This window comes from Sus scrofa, chromosome 14 (genome assembly GCF_000003025.6).
Source record: "Sus scrofa isolate TJ Tabasco breed Duroc chromosome 14, Sscrofa11.1, whole genome shotgun sequence".
NCBI lineage: Eukaryota > Metazoa > Chordata > Mammalia > Artiodactyla > Suidae > Sus > Sus scrofa.
Window position 1 is genome coordinate 50,190,641 of NC_010456.5, and position 14,528 is coordinate 50,205,168.

Genomic DNA, 14,528 nt, shown 5'->3' on the forward strand with positions numbered 1-14,528 from the left:
CAAAACAAAGGGCAGGCGGCCCGCGGGCGGCGGCGGCGGGGATGTCTCGCGCGCGGCCCAGGCGCCAACCGCCGCAGCGCGTCCCGGGCCGCGCCGGGCCCTCCGGAGAGCCGCGCCCGCGCTGAGCGAGGCCGTGCCGATGGGCGCTGCGGGCCGGGGCGCGGACCGGCGGGCGGCCGTGAGTAGGGCGGGCCGGGGGTGCTCACCGGGCGTCGTTGGGCTGGTTGGAGGGCGGCGGGACCGGGAGCGTCTCCCCCGTTCTCTCTCCCCCTGACCCGGAGAAGGGATGGAAGGAGCTCCGCGCCCGATGGTAATAGGCTTTTCCCTCTAGAAAAAGGTCTCGACTGGGGAGGGAAATGAGGACAAAAGAGGCCTCCCGGCGAGTTCATGGCAAAGGGGGCGTTTCGAGTTCCCCACGTGAAGGTCGAGGCCGAAGTGAAACGCTCGCCTTCGTCCACCACTTGTGGCACCACCAGGGCTCTGTGGGTGCGAAGCTTGCACAGCCTAAGCTCCCCAAAACCGTGGTCCCTCCCCCGGGCCTGCCTCCTGCGGGCGCTGGAGCTCTAGGGAGGGAAGATGGGACGATGCCTCAGAGGAATCAGTGTCCCCGCCCCCGAGCTTTTTCTGTTCGGTTGCATTTTTTCTTCCTTTCTCGCCGCGAAACACACCCCTCAACCTGTTGTTTCCTTTACCAGGAATGGTACTCTTTCTACCTTCCAGTCCCTCTTTCTGCTAAACTACCTGAGCTTACCTCCTCTGGGGATCAGTTTCAGGTGTGTCACCTGCGCACGCTCCAGCCTCCCCCCTGCTCTAGGAGATGTGGCAGGAGTCTGCTCCATCCCCGTGTGGAGTTTTGTAATCCTTCCCTGCTTCCCCAAGCCCTGGCCGTGGGCTTTGGTCTGAGGGGTGCTAATTCTGAGCCTTTGGGCACCCCCTACCCACCGCCCTCCCCTTGCATCCCACGGAGCTAGAGTTATTCCACGGTGGGAACCCCTCATCCAGGACCTGGGGAATCCATGTCTTACCGCAGCTGTAGCACAGGGCCTGGCCTGATTGGGCAAATGATCTTAATTACCAATCTGATTAATAGTCTCTGATTTTTTATTTATTGGAGTATAGTTGACTTACTGTATTGCTATATTAGTTTCAGGTGTACAGTAAAGTGAATCAGATATTTAAATTTATTTTAGTCTTTTTTTAGGGCCACACCCCTGGCATATGGAGGTTCCCAGGCTAGGGGTCCAATCGGATCTGTAGCCGCCAGCCTATACCACAGCCACAGCGACGCGGGATTGGAGCGGCTTCTGACACCTACACTACAGCTCAAGGCAACGCCGGATCCTCAACTCACTGAGCAAGGCCAGGGGTCAAACCCATGTCCTCATGAATGATAGGTTCATTAACTGCTGAGCCACAAAGGGAACTCAGATATATCAATTTAGATATTCATTCTTTGTCCCCATAGTTTTTCTGACTTTAAATATTGGTTTTGTTTGTTTTTTTATTTCTTGGGCCGCTCCCGCGGCATGCGGAGGTGAGGTTCCCAGGCTAGGGGTCGAATCGGAGCTATAGCTGCTGGCCTACGCCAGAGCCACAGCAACGCAGGATCCGAGCCAAGTCTATAACCTACACCACAGGTCACGGCAACGCCGGATCCTTAACCCACTGAGCAAGGGCAGGGATCGAACCCGCAACCTCATGGTTCCTAGTCGGATTCGTTAACCACTGAGCCACGACGGGACTCCTTTAAATATTGTTTTGGAATAACTTTTGATCTAGATGAAAGTGGCAAAGATAGTACAGATAGTCCCAACGTTCCCCACACCCAGTGTCCCCATTGTGACTGCCCCACATTGCCATGGTGTGTTTGCCAAAACTAAAAACTGATAAAGATACATTCTTTAAACTCCAAGCAATATTTTTTCCACTTTTGAAGAACTAAAATTTATAAAACTCTTTATATTGAGAGCCGTGTTCCTGTCTGTCTGATTCCTACCTCCTCCACTAGGTTCCATCAGAACCCTCTGTCAGGGGGACAGTGGTGGGGGTGGAGGGAGCAAGGGACTTGTCATGGTGGTTTCAGTGTCTTTCTCTCCCTGGAAGACTGATGAGTGGAAAATAGTTTCAAAGGTACAGAAGCAGAAATCTTGCTTTAAAACCATTCATCTTTAACACTCTTCATTTGAGAATCACTTGGTTTTAACTCTTTAGAAAGTATTTAGATTTGCTAATCAGTGAAACCTCCAGGGAGTGAATGGAAATTTTGACAAGAGAATTGAGGGGAGGATGGAGAAAGTTCTGGGTTCTGGGGAAAGCAGTGTGAGTGGGATTCCGGAGAGAAGTCGAGAGGACGAGGTCCAGTTGACTGCTGGGTGACATCCCTCCTGTAATAGCACCAGGTCTGCTGAAAGCGTGTTGGAAGGCGATAGAAAAATGAAATCACGGAGCCAAGCTTCATCATACCTGGGAAGGGACCCCTGCTCTGGCACCTGCAGAGCCTCCGAACCAGGGTCCCCATGGGGTTTGTGAGGCATTGAGGCATCTTGCCAGCCCTTTGCCAAAGTGACAGCATCGTGACACCTGGTGTGATTCTCTGGGTCACCATAGGCCTTACCCCCATTTTACAGGTCCGGTACCCACTCAGCTCCTTCTCAGTCTTGTCCCTGCCAGGCCACCTGCTGGTTCCCATGTGGTGCCACCTGTCCTCCAAGCTTCTGCACACTGTCCCCCCACCCCCAGCATTAGCCCCCATCTGGCTCCTCTCTGTGTCTCAGGGCTTTCCCTTCCCTTGCTTCGAATGCTTGCTCTTGCCTCTTTCCTCCTGCTTCCAGTCCTCCAGTCTCGTCCCTACCCTTTAGGCTGAAAAGATGGCCGCACTGCCTGTGTCATTCCTGTACCTTTTCTCTTAGCAAGGAAGCAGGCAAAGGCTAGGATGTATCCTAGGGCCACGGCTGGGAAACTTAGTTACTAGTGGGAGAAATAAGAAAGAAGGTTTCACAGGTTCTTAGAAAAGAAAGGCTCAGCCCCAACCCAAGGCATTAATCAGCTATCTGGGAGAGGCGGCCGTGGGAGGAGTGATGGGTCCATAGCTGGGGAGCCAGGGCCAGGTGGGAGGCCATGAGTGTGGGCACTGCAGCTGAGGGCGCAGGAGGCAGCTGGTAGGAGGGAGGGGGCCTTCTAGCTCCTCCCAGCACATCCACAGGTCCAACAAAGCTGCAGTTTGTGAGACGTGGAAAAAAAGCTTTTCACCTTTAATTCAAGTAGGAAGGACGTGCCTGTGTGCTAAGGGAAGCTGGTACCACCAAAGGCAAATTGTATACCTGCCCTTTGATGAGAAGCCTTCCAGACCTCTCTGTGCCTGTGTGCGCATGTGCTATGTTTGTGTGTGTTTGTAGTCAGTACCTTACACTTGTTAAGATCTCAAGTTACCAAAACAGGAGTTCCCGTCATGGTTCAGGGGAAATGAATCTGACTAGTATTTATAAGGATGCAGGTTCAGTCCCTGGCCTTCCTCGGTGGGTTAAGGATCAAGCATTGCCATGAGCTGTGGTATAGGTTGCAGACACGGCTTGGATCTGGAGTGGCTATGGCTGTGGCGTAGGCCAGCAGCTATAGCTCCAATTCCACCCCTAGCCTGCGCACCTCCATATGCCATGGGTTTGGCCCTAAAAAACATGTATAAAATAAAGTTACCGAAATAGCTGGTGAGAAGGAGTTCGCCTTCCCAGAGCCTCCTGCCCAGTGAGGCCCCGCCTTGAAAACAGTTCTGATCCATTCCTCAGTGCCCTTGGCCAGACCTGCTTTGTTATTACAGGCAATACTGTAATAGCATTTTCCTGGTTACTTTGCACAAGTGCCAGTCAGCCTGGAGGGGGATCGGCCTGGGTCTGGGGGCCTGTGCCTGGGAGCACCAGTGGGTGCTACCAAATGGAAATATTGCCAGTGCCCTCACCAATGGGATTGTCAACTTTAAAAAATCATTGCCTCCAGTTCCCATCATGGCTCAGCAGAAAGGAATCTGACTAGCATTCATGAGACACTGGTTCGATCCCTGGCCCTGTTCAGTGGATTAAGGATCTGGCACGGCCGTGAGCTGTGGTGTGGGTCACAGATGCAGCTTGGACCCCTCGTTACTCTGGCTGTGACTGTGGCATAGGCCAGTGGCTACAGCTCTCATTCGACCTCCACATGGGAACCTCCATATGCTATGGCTGCAGCCCTGAAAAGACAAGGAAAAAAAAAGTCATTGCCAGCCCACAGGTTCAGTGTGACTTTGGTTTGCAATGGTGGGCAATGCTTAAACCTGCTCACGTGTCTGCACTGGTCCAGGGTTTAGACTCTTGGCTTTGAATCCAGCTACACAGCTTCCTTTCTGGCTCTCTGGGCCTCCATTTCCCTGTCTGTGCAGTGGGACTAAGACCTCTCATCTCTTGTGGCTGCTGCTCTCATGTGATTCTCATTGCCAGTCTAAGCACCAGTCACCTGCTTAGACTAGGATGGTCTCTGTCTCGATGGTGATGGATGTCTGCGTGCCACCCGTCTGGGGCCCACTCTTCCTGCTGACATGGCAGCCTGCACAGGCAGCACTCTGCTTTTTGAGTTGTTTTCTTCTGCACTGGCCACGGCCCAAGGGAGCCCCTGCTTCCCTGCCCACCTGTGCCTCTACCCACCCCCCCCCCGCCCCCACCCATAGTGAGGTGACTAGGAGGACAAGGGAACCCGCGTGGGACTGGAGGCCGGGGCCCGCACCCTCGGCCACCTCCACTCTGTGCCAGGAATGTCAGCTGCTGACTTCTGGTTTTCAGGCTTTGTCTTTAGAAGTGTGGTAACTGTACCATATGGACATGAGCCTGATTCACATTCTCTTAAAATAAACGTCCATGCTTATTTTAGGAGAGAAACTTCTGGAATCCAGAATATTGTCTTTGCTCCAAAACTTATCCCACACTCACATCTTTTTTTTGGGGGGGGGCGTTGTTGGCTGCTCCCCAAGCTCAGGGGACATCGTGACCCATGGGAGACAGGAGTCACGACGTGTTTGCCTTCCAGCTACTAAGATGGGTTCTGAGTCTTGGCCAGCCTTGTTGGAAGAGCCCACCTGTGTACTGGTTGCTGGAAAGCTTGGCCAGGACTTCCCTGCACCTCAGGAACATCCATTGTGAAAGCCTGGTTAACTCATGACCGGACGGGCTTCTTGGTGATGGAGATATAGGCCCGGCCCTACTTGGGAGGGGCAGTTATGGGGCGGAGACCAGGATGTGCAAGCAGGAGGCACCGCCTGACTTTGAAGGATGACTCTGGCTGCCGAGGATGGAAGAGCAGGCCATCCTGAGGGAAGAGCTGTCCAGGGAAGCCAGCAGGATGTGACCAGCATTCACGACATGGAGAAATTCAAAAGAAACAGAAGGCCCTTGGCAAATTTTAAACAGTGTTGTTCTGAGAGAGGTAACTCCAAGTTAGAAATTGGGGGTGGCCCCCACTCTCATTATGAGTGAGAGTGGTAGTGCCTGGTTAAGGCCTGGGCTATGTGAAGGGCCCTTTCTGCTGCCTCTGTTCCAGCTGCTCCAGGGGCCCAAGTCTGAGTCACTAGGGATAAAACAGTTTATTCATTTAAGGCACCTTTAACCACAGGGAGGAAAACTCAAGGTGAAGATAGTAAAAATATCACATGCTCGGATAAGAAGAACAAGCTCCTTCCTTCTTGCTCAGTAAGGCTGGTGGAACGAACAGGTGTGGATTCGAATGTGTCCGTGTGGATGGCAGGGGCCCCTTGGCCAAGCAGAGCTGGGGCCAGAGCTGGGCAGGATCCTCAGCTGGGTGGGGGCAGGTGGTTTCTGAGGTGATTCATATCCCCATCACCTCCCTGGAGCTTATCAAAAGTGAGAGGGAAGCCAGGACTCAAATTCATAAAGGACCCCAGAGGTCAGACAATGACGAGAACCTGATGAAATGCATTAGGGCTAATCTGACACCTTGTCCTTGAGTCTAAAGAAACCCAAGGGCAAAATTCAGGATTGGCACTACTGGGAAAAAAGTTTCAGGTTTGGGGACTTACCGATGGGGAATGTCTCATATGATCAGACTTATCCAGAAATACCTCCTCACTTGGTTGTGAAGAAACACACAGGCTTCCCTGGGGTGGCGGGGGGCAGACGTGCATCCCTGTGTGGGAGTTTCCTCCATGGCTGTCTTGCTGCTGCTGCTGTTCCTCATGTTGCGTTGGAAAGTGTGAGCTCTTTGTATTGTTCATGGTGAGCGATGGGATCCAATTGTGTTTTCCTTTTCCTATAGATACCCAGTTGTCCAGCACCCATTTTTGGAGAAAGCTGCTCTTTCCCAAGAGCTGTGCCTGGGCTGGGTCTGGGCTCCTTGATCAGCCTGAGCCAGGACCCCACCCTGTCTGGGTGCATCTAGGGGGCCTGACCTTCCCCAGCTGCCTTCTGGACAGCACGGGCTTTCTCCTGCTGCTTCCAGCCTTGACACAATGGGATTCAGGACATGCTGCCCCAGCACCCAGCTCCTTGCCTTACTGAGTATCTTAAGCTGAAGAAGTTTGATAAAATGGCAGAAGGGGGAGGTCAGAATGACCCTCTACCCTGAGCCGCCATAAAGCTCCCCTGTGAAGGGCCACCTGCCTCAGGCGGAGGGCAGGCGGGGGGGGTTTGGGGTTGAGAAATCAGTATAAACAAATTTTCCTAGTTACTCCTTCAGTGTGGACCACCCCTGCCCATACCAGGGACCCCGAGAGTCAAGGAAATTTTTTCCTCCCCTGCAAACACCTCTAGAATAAGTTTAGACTCAAATCTCTCTGGCTGGCTGCCTCCCTGGCTCATTTGTACACAGCCTTCTGGATTTTGATTTGAATTGCCTTTAACAATTCCTTTGGGGGGGGAATTCATATATTTATAATATTTTCCAGTCCTGGTCGTGGTATAGCTCTCCATTTATTTAGGTCTTTATTAATGCCCCTCAGAGTTTTATAATGTTCTCTGAAAAGGTGTTTCAGATCTTTGAATTTGCTCTCAGATACTTTGCATTGTTGCACTGTTGTGTGAGAGTGGGTTCTTTAAAGCCCCTATTTCCTTCTCTTGCCTTACTGAGCTGGCTTGAACTTTCAGAATTGTGGAATGAAAGTGGTGGTATAGAGGCCATCATGGTTTATTCCTACATTTTTTTTTCTACAGTCGCACCTGCAGCACATGGAAGTTCCCCAGCTAGGGGTCGAATTGGAGCTGCAGCTGCCAGCCTGCACCACAGCCACAACAACATCATCTGTGACCATGCCACAGCTTGTGGCAGCACTGGGTCCTTTAACCACTGATCGAGCACAGGGATTGAACCTGCATCCTCATGGTACTGGTCAGGTTCTTAACCCTCTAAGCCACAACAGGAACTCTTGCATGGAGTATTTTTAAAAGTTGTGAATGGATGTTGAATTTTGTCAAAAGCTTTTCTATGTGTGTGTGTTTCTACTAAGACAAACAGAACAGTCAATGGTAAACTGTGTTAATCACATTTCTAATGTTAAATGATCTTGTATTCCAGTGATAAAATCACCTGAATTATATTGTACCATCCTTAAAATAGTGATAGATTTGTTTGGTCCTAGGATGTCTGCCTCTTGGTTTCTGAGAAGTACATTATAGTAAATTCCATTCCTGTGCCGCCCTGAAGGAGATGTGGTGTCAGGAGAACCTACTACATCAGATGGCTGGAGGGTGCTTCCTCTTTTTCTTTTCTGGAAGAGTTTGTGTCTAGAATGAGTCCTTCCTTGAAGTGCAGTGAGCTCTCCACCTGTAGGTGTGTGTTTGATATGTGTGTGTTGGGAGAAGAGGCTTTTCATGAGTGATTTGACTTCTTTAATGTTTATAACATTATACAGATTTTCTATCTCTTTTTTTTTTTTTTTAAATCTTTTTAGGGCCCACCCATGCCATATGGAGGTTCCCAGACTAGGGGTCGAATAGGAGCTGTAGCTGCCAGCCCATGCTACAGCCATAGCAACATGGGATCCGAGCCACATCTTCAACCTACACCCACAGCTCATGGCAATGCCAGATGCTTAACCCACTGAGTGAGGCCAGGGATCAAACCCACGTCCTTATGAATAGTTGGGTTCGTTAACTGCTGAGCCATTACAGGAACTCCTATATTTTCTTTGTCATGTTTTAAGTAGTTTTATTTATTTATTTATTTATTTTTTAACTTTGTGGGGCTGCACCCTCAGTGTATAGAGATTCCAAGGCTAGGGGTTGAATTGGAGCTATAGCTGTTGGCCTACAGCACAGCCACAGCAACGCAGTATCCAAGCTGTGTCTACTGCCTACACCACAGCTCACAGCAACACTGGATCCTTAACCCACTGAGCGAAGCCAGGGATTAAACCCACGTCCTCATGGGTACTAGTCAGGTTTGTTAACTGCTGAGCCACAACAGGAACTCCTACATTGATTTATTTTCCAGGAATTTATCTACGTTTTCAAACATATTGACCTAAATTGATCACAGCATCTCTTCCCCATGAGTCTTGCCCACAGAAGGTGCTCTGCATTGCATTTGAATTTCTGATGGCAGCTCAGGGTCATCATTCTTTTCCAAGAAAACAGCTTTGCCTTTTAATCCTCTCTATCGGATCTATGTTTTCCTTTTCTGTAATATTTTTTTTCCTATTTCTTTCTTTATATTTTCTTGGGGTTGTTTTACTGTTACTTCTCTAACTTTTTTTTTTGTCTTTTTTTTTTTTTGTCTTTTTTGCTATTTCTTGGGCAGCTGCCGCGGCATATGGAGGCTCCCAAACTAGGGGTCCAATCGGAGCTGTAGCCACCAGCCTACGCCAGAGCCGCAGCAACACGGGATCCGAGCCGAGTCTGCAACCTACACCACAGCTCACGGCAACGCCGGATCCTTAACCCACTGAGCAAGGGCAGGGACCGAACCCGCAACCTCATGGTTCCTAGTCAGATTCGTTAACCACTGCGCCACGACGGGAACTCCCCCCCTTTTTTTTTTTAATTCCTGTTTTGTTTGTTTTTTTTGTCTTTTTAGGGCTGCACCTATGGCATATGGAGGTTCCCAGGCTAGGGGTCAAATCAGAGCTGTAGTTGCCGGCCTACACAACAGTCACAGCAATGCCAGATCCAAACTCTGTCTGTAACCTACACCACAGCTCATGGCAACACCAGATCCTTAACCCACTGAGCCAGGCCAGGGATCGAGCCTGCATCATAGCGAATACTGGTCAGGTTCATAACTTGCTGAGCCACAGTGGAAACTCCCTAATTTCCATTATTCTTTAGACACATGTAGAAGTACATTTCCTAAATTCTAAACATTGGAGGATTTTTCTAGCTATGTTTTATTATTTCTAATTTAATTGTATTGTAGTCAAGAGAATATACTGTGATTTCTGTCCTTTAATCTGTTGATGTGTGCTGTGTGGTTGACTTTTGGATATGTCTGTGTTCACCGGACACTGTGGTTCTTAGATACAGTTTTCTACATGTCTTTTAGTTCCAGTTTCTTCATCATATTGTGCAAATCATGGGTATCTGCCCTGCTTTGTGTTGCCTATCTGTTACTGAAAGTTGCAGTAAAATATATACTATATATTTATATACTATGTTTTATACATGCAAATATATATTATGTGTTTATATTTGCTAAGTATACTGTAAATACATACATTTTTGACACATATTTTGAGACTTATGTTATCAAGTGATAAGATTTATACTTGCTATTTATCTCCCTGCTATTTTTATCTAATAAAGTTTTTCCCTTAAATGTAATTCCCTAAGGGAAATATTAATTAATATAGTGTTACCTTACTTATGTATTATATATTTTTCTATCCTTTTGCTACCTTAACTTTATGTGATTTTTTTTTTTTACTTTTTATGGCCATATCTGTGGCATATGGAGGTTCCTGGGCTGGGGTCAAATCTGAGATGCAAACTGCTGGCCTGCGCCACAGCCACAGCAATGTGGGATCTGAGGTGCATCTGTGACCTATGCTGCAGCTTGCAATAATGCCAGATCCTTAATCCACTGATCAAGGCCAGGGGTCGAACTCACATCCTCATGGAGACAATGTTGGGTTCTTATTCCACTAAGCCACAATAGGAACTCCTGATTTGTTTGTTTTTTGTTTTTTTAGGGCCACACCCACGGCATATGGAGGTTCCCAGGCTAGGGGTCTAATCAGAGCTGTAACCGCTGGCTTACTCCACAGCCACAGCAACACTGGATCTGAGCTGTGTCTGCAACCTACACCACAGCTCACGGCAACGCCGGATCCTTAACGCACTGAGCGAGGCCAGGGATCAAACCTCATGGTTCCTAGTCGGATTCGTTTCCGCTGCACCACGAGGGGAACAGCATCCCCCCATTATAATTTCTCGAAGATTAATACTTTATCCATCACATACATTTGTAAATGGCCCGGTGCTTTCAGTCACTAATTCCACGATTTGGGACAAGATATATTCAGTGCTGCTGGCCTCACTCAGATGGGAATCTTTTTTTTTTTTTTTAATTTTATTTATTTTATTTATTTATTTTTGTCTTTTTAGGGCCGCAGCCACGGCATATGGAGGTTCCCAGGCTAGGGGTCAAATCAGAGCTGTAGCCTCCAGCCTATGCCACAGCCACAGCAACATTAGATCCGAGTCGCATCTGTGACCTACACCACAGTTCATGGCAACACTGGATCCTTAACCCACTGATGGAGGCCAGGGATCGAACCCACAACCTCATGGTTCCTAGGTGGATTCATTTCCACTGCACCATGACAGGAACTCCTTATTTTATTTTTTTATATGATTTTTATTTTTTTCATTACAGCTGGTTTACAGTATTCTGTCAATTTTCTACTGTGCAGCATGGTAGAAAATTGACAGTTATACATACATGTATACATTCTTTTTTCTCACATTATCCTGCTCCATCATAAGTGACTAGATATAGGTCCCAGTGCTACACAGCAGTATCTCATTGCTTACAGATGGGAATCTTGTTGGCTGCTGTTCCTTTCACATTTCCTGAAACCACACATGATATTAGATGTATTTGATCAGATGTTTTCTCAAATTGTGTATGTGTAAAGGTCATCTACCTGCCACTTCCAACTAAATTTAGAATGGTTAAGTCATGATTAGGTATTAGCATTGTTTTTATGTACAATCAGTATTAAAGAATTAGGTCTTGGAGTTCCCTTTGTGGCTCAGTGGTAACGAACCCAACTAATATGCATGAGGATGCAGGTTCAATCCCTGGCCTCACTCAGTGGGTTAAGGATCTGGCCTCTCTGTGAGCTGTGGTGTAGGTTGAAGACATGGCTCCGATCCAGTGTTGCTGTGACTGTGGTGTAGGCTGGCAGCTGCAGCTCTGATTCAACCCCTAGTGGCCCTAAAAAGCAAAAAAATAAAAGAATTAGGTCTTGAACCTGTAGGCCTGCCCTTCCCTGTTCTTCACAGCACACACATTCTAAACACACCTCCTTCCATGTTTCATTATCCCATAACCCACTGCCCTGTGTTGATCTGCTGACAGGTTGTGGCGTTTTTCTCTCACCCCAGCGGTGTGGACAGAGCCACACACCCTCTGACCAACAACGGCTCTTGCGTGCGTGCTGCAGTGTTTCTTCTGTCAGAGAGCCCAGCAGAGCTGCAGTTCCTCCCGTGCCAGCCCTGAGCTGAGCGAGGCGTGTCCAGTGGAGATGGTGAAGATGACAAAGTCCAAAACTTTCCAAGCCTACCTGCCAAATTGCCATCGAACGTACAGCTGTGTCCACTGCAGAGCCCATCTGGCCAATCACGACGAGCTGATCTCCAAGGCAAGTGGTCTGGCCAGGCCCTGAGCCCGAGTAGCAGATGCACCCCGACAGCCCTGGACCACCTTCGTGTGCTGTGCTGTTGGAGGGTGTGTGTGAGCAGGTGCGGCTGGTCTTTGCCTAGTGGGGAGTTTTGGAAGCTGGACCTAAAATTAATGTAAAACCAGAGGACATTGTCAGAACCGAGGAAGCCTGGAAAATCTGTGGAAATAGTTTAGTGATAGAGGATGAAGAAATTTTAAAAACTCAGAATGGTTAAGAAGGCAGGCAGCTGCGGTGGGGTAATGGGACCTTACAGGAAGGTGGCTGGGATGGGAGCTCCAATGCAGCCACTGCAAGGCGGCCTCTGGATGTGGAAAGAGCAGGATTTGTCCTCATTGCTTTGAGCTCAATTAGCAGTTTGTCATGTTTATAACCAACCACTTGGGAACATTTGAAATGGTCCCAACACAGTGGAGCGTTAATGTTCCCTCAGGGGTCTGCCTCTCTGGGCCCAGTGAGCCTTCTACTCCTTTGAAAACAAAGTCTATCAGGAAGTTTCTAGACTCTCTGCTTAGGCTTCTTGTTTCAGGTGGTTAGAAAAACATTTATCTCCTCGCTCAGTGACAAGGTAATAGGGAGAAGCTGTTGTCCATCATCTTAAGTAACAACTCTCAGACAAGTCATCCTCTGGGCCACTGTCACTCCTCTTGCGGCCCCGTTGGCCCAGAAGCCTCAGGTGGGAAGGGCAGTCTCTCGGGCACAGTGTCTGAGGCAGAGCTGCGCCAGGGCCGTGAGCAGATTGGGGTGGGGTTCGTCATTAGTGGCCAAAGGAAACGCAAGCTGCTTTCAAAGGAGCCCAGCTCTGGTGGGCTGTAATCCAGAGCAGAGGCCTGCCAGGTAGAGGCTGGCCTGATGTCATAGGAGGGTTTCAGGATGGAGCTTGCCAGAGGCTGGGCCTGGCATTGCAGCTGGGGAGGAAATGACTGCTCTCCTCCCTTGCACTGCTCTCCCGTAACCCAGCTTGTGAGGCTGGGCTTCACAAGCTTCTGGGTCTCCATTGCACTAACAGGTGATCCAGCCCAGGGAGCCTCTGGCTGCTGCTGAGCTGTGCACTATGCAGACTGTCCACAGGTCCTGCCAGCCACACCCACTCATGCATGGTTCTGGGGGATTGTAGCTGTGCTTATCCATTGATATATCGACTGTGGCTACTTTTGTGCTCGGGTCAGGCTGGCCCAAGTCTGAACCACAGATCAGATCAGGTTACCAAGCCCTGTTGAAAAAAGAGGGACTTGCTGAATAGGTGGGGGAGTTGGAAAATCAGGCTGGAAAATTGAAGGCTGAGGAGGATGATTCTTTGTCAGATTGGACATCAAACATTCCTAAGCCTCAAAAGCCACTTGAGGGAAGGCTGCTTCCAAATCTGAGCGCTGATTCTTAAACCAAAGTACTGCTGGCCTGAGGCCAGGTTCTAGGCTGCAGTGAAGAGGCCCTGAGGTCAGGACTTGAAATGCAGGCTTCACTTCTGCTCCGGTGAGATGTGGACAGAGGGTCAGCTGGAGCTCTGCCCTCCTTAACTGTGGCTGTGTCCATGATGTGAAGACAGGACCTGCCATTTCCTCCTCACCCCACAGCCATTCCTGAGTTCTCATGGTTGGCGGTTTGGTGTGTAATGTCTGTTTTTGTCATTTCACAGCTGGCAGTGTTTTACAGCTGTCTTTGCACACCCACTCGCAACCTATCTGTCCCTGTCCCCGATTTGTCCTGATCTTCCTCTCTTGCTACTTCCTGCCTTTGATCTAGTGGCTCTTTCTGGCACATTCTCCTCAGCAGTGGGCTTGCTGGGTCTCTGCATGTGCCCTTTGCAGGTGGAGACTATCTCCTTTGCCCCAGGCGGCTTTGATCACAGCCTATGAGCTCGGCCTGCGTGACAGGCAAAAACCAAAGGTGCATGTTTGGTTTACATTTCTCAGATTATCTCTGAGGTCTCTCTGTCCCATTTGGTCACTTGAGCCTGGCAACCCCATCTGGTGTGGCCCCTGGTTCCTATGGCCATGAAATCTGGAATTGGCCAGAGTGTCAAGGGGGCACAAATGTCCTCTGCTGCCTCCTTGGTCATCTCAAGAGTGTGTGAATGTGCTGAGAGCTTTCCTCAAAGAAAGGAGTCGTCTTGGGCTGACTTAAAATTTTCAATGGAGGAGTTCCCTCGTGGGTCAGCTGGTTAAGGATCTGGTGTTGTCACTGCTTTGGCACAGGTTTGGTCCCTAGCCCAGGAACTTGCTGTTTACTGTGGCCAAAAAACCAAAAAATTTCAAATGGAAAAGAATGGAAACCTCCCCTTGGCCTTAATCTCTGACAGATGGTGGTGCATCCCATCCTGGCAGAGCCCTGGGGCCCCATCAGGGGAGCACTGATGCTCACTGGTCCTGCCAGGCAGCCCCCACTCACATCGAGGTCATAGGCCTGACACGTAGCTCCTCCACTTTCAACCCAAAATGCAAAACTTGGCATCACTTTAATCCCCACAATGGCCTAAAACCCCCTTTTCCTTTGCAGTCCTTTCAGGGGAGTCAGGGCCGAGCCTACCTCTTCAATTCTGTGTGAGTATTGCTGCTCCTGCTCCCCCTGCGGGCGGATGGGACTTCTCAGGTGACAGCAGGACCAAGGGCACCTCCCCACAGCCCCCCAAACCCTGGGACATATGGGAGCTGGGCAG

The 14,528-nt window shown here is 49.5% G+C and overlaps 1 protein-coding gene across 3 annotated transcripts in view; it reads left to right on the plus strand.

Annotated features, from left to right (window-relative positions):
- The window catches only part of YPEL1 (yippee like 1), an 18,092-nt gene continuing 3,564 nt past the window's right edge, over positions 1-14,528 (plus strand). The window contains exons 1-3 of one of the 3 annotated variants that reach the window (XM_003132989.4): positions 1-178; positions 11,551-11,833; positions 14,369-14,412. In XM_003132989.4, coding sequence (XP_003133037.1) covers positions 11,717-11,833; positions 14,369-14,412 — 161 coding nt within the window. In that variant the 5' untranslated portion in view covers positions 1-178; positions 11,551-11,716. The other 2 variants (XM_021072282.1, XM_021072284.1) reach the window with 2 other exon arrangements.